The sequence below is a fragment of the Fonticula alba genome, assembly GCF_000388065.1.
Source record: "Fonticula alba strain ATCC 38817 unplaced genomic scaffold supercont2.7, whole genome shotgun sequence".
NCBI lineage: Eukaryota > Rotosphaerida > Fonticulaceae > Fonticula > Fonticula alba.
Genome location: NW_009242977.1, coordinates 851,916 through 853,744, shown reverse-complemented (window position 1 = coordinate 853,744; position 1,829 = coordinate 851,916). Strand labels below are relative to the sequence as shown.

The following is a 1,829-nucleotide window of genomic DNA, read 5'->3' as shown; positions in this document are numbered from 1 at the left end:
GGGGGGAAGAGAGCCCCCGGGCGCAGTGGGGCCAGGCGCGCTGGCGGTTGAGAAAGGACGAAGGAGCCCGGCAGACGCACTCTTCAGGGTGGCGCCCACAAGACCGGTGTAGATCATGAAGGAGGTCAGCCCACCGAGGGTGATGCTGCCAGCCAGGACCTCCTGCGAGCCGAACCACAGGGCCGACACAATGCCCATGTTGGCCAGCCAGCCGAGCTATGGGCGGGCGGACGGGCGGGCGGGCGGGCGGGAAGGAATGTCAGGGGCCGAAAGTCACAAGGGCCAGGGTGGACACGGGGGACGACGGCGGCACGCACCGAGCTGTAGAAGACACCGCGAATGCGGGACACCCGGCGACCGATGTCATACACCGAGCCGATCAGGTTGCGGTAGGTGCCCACCTCGCGGGCAACCTGGGCATTGGCCTGGACAATGCTCGCCGCGGCCAGGCGCTCGTCGGCGAAGGAGCTGGCCCGGGCCAGGGCCGCCTGGCGGAGGGTCGAGTTGCGCTTGGTGTAGCTGCCGAAGAAGATGGCGAAAAGGGCCACCGGCGGGACAATGAAGGCCAGCTTGGCGGTCAGGATGGGCGAGGTGTACAGCATCATGGTCATGCCGACGGAGATCTGCCCCAGGGCGCGAGTGGTGTCATTGACATTGGTGGTGAGGGTCTCGCCGACAACGTCCACATCGGCCGACAGCCGGGTGGCCACGTCCGACGAGCGGGTACTATTGAGGAAGTCGCTCTCCTGCAGTGGGTCATGTGTGTATGTGTGTGTGTGTGTGTGTGTGCATGCAGGGGGGGGGGGATGGATAGGGGAAGGGTGTGCATGCGCGCGTGTGCATCGGCAAGAGGAGGGGTGAGTGGATGGGGAATAAGCCAAGCACGGGAGGAGCCAAAGGGAAGACCCGCCAGCCGGGGAGGCCGTACCTGCTGCAGCGTTGAGGCAAAGACATCCCCACGCAGGCGGCGATCAACGCTCTCCCGCAAGTAGCCGAGGGTGATGATGCGGACGAGGCCGACCGCGGCACCGACGGTGAACACCCCACCGAGGGAGGTCAGGTACTGGAGAATGTCCGCACTGGAGGAGGTGCTCAGCATGTCCACCACCTGGCCCGTGGAGTAGGGGATGACAGACTGGATGAGCGAAGAGCCAAGCAGGCAGGGAACGAGAACTGCCCGGGGGTGGGGAGGTGATGATGATGATGATGATTTTGTGGTGTGTGTGCGTGCGTGCGTGCGTGCGTGTGTGTGTGCGTGTGCGTGTGTATGGGGGTGGGTAAGTGGGCAGGCGGGCGAGGGGAGGAAGGGGCAGCCGCATCGAGCAAAGGGGGCGCCCGAGGGCCAGGACGCACTTGCCAACTTGACCTTCTCGGTGGACAGCAGCGAGAAGAGACGCTTCATGTCGGACCGCGAGGCGCGGGCCTCCTTGGTGGTCTTCGGGGCGGGGGCCGGGTCGGCGGGGGCCGGGTTGGCGGTGGTGGCGTAGGCGCGAATCGAGTCGGCCGGCAGCGAGGGAGCGGCGGCGGTCATGGCAAGGAGGGGCCGGGGGAGGGGGGCCAAGGCAAGCGGGGACCGGATAGGGCGAGAGGGGGAGGCGGCAGCGGCGGGCCGGGCTTCGCGACGGTGCGCGAGGAGAGAGAGGCCGGCGAGGGGGTTCTTCGGGGCCAGGGAGCGGGGGGCGGCGGGGCCGGCAGCGGTGGCGGCAGCGGCGACGAAGGAGGAGGAGGAGGAGGAGGGGTGGCGGACGAGATGGGGGGAGGCAAGAAGGTGGGCGAGTCGTGCGCGGGCGGCCAGCATGCCGGAGGCGAGAGCGGTGTCGGTGTGGGGG

At 68.2% G+C, this 1,829-nt stretch overlaps 1 protein-coding gene across 1 annotated transcript in view; it reads right to left on the bottom strand.

Moving 5' to 3' along the window:
- H696_04390 (hypothetical protein) overlaps positions 1–1,531 on the bottom strand; it is a gene marked incomplete at both ends in the record, with an annotated part of 4,318 nt that extends 2,787 nt beyond the window's left edge. The window contains 4 exons of the mRNA XM_009498266.1: positions 77–216; positions 318–746; positions 929–1,173; positions 1,354–1,531. Of these exons, the coding sequence (XP_009496541.1) occupies positions 77–216; positions 318–746; positions 929–1,173; positions 1,354–1,531 (992 nt within the window). The remainder of the gene's footprint in view (positions 1–76; positions 217–317; positions 747–928; positions 1,174–1,353) is intronic.
- Between the last annotated feature and the right edge of the window lie 298 nt (positions 1,532–1,829).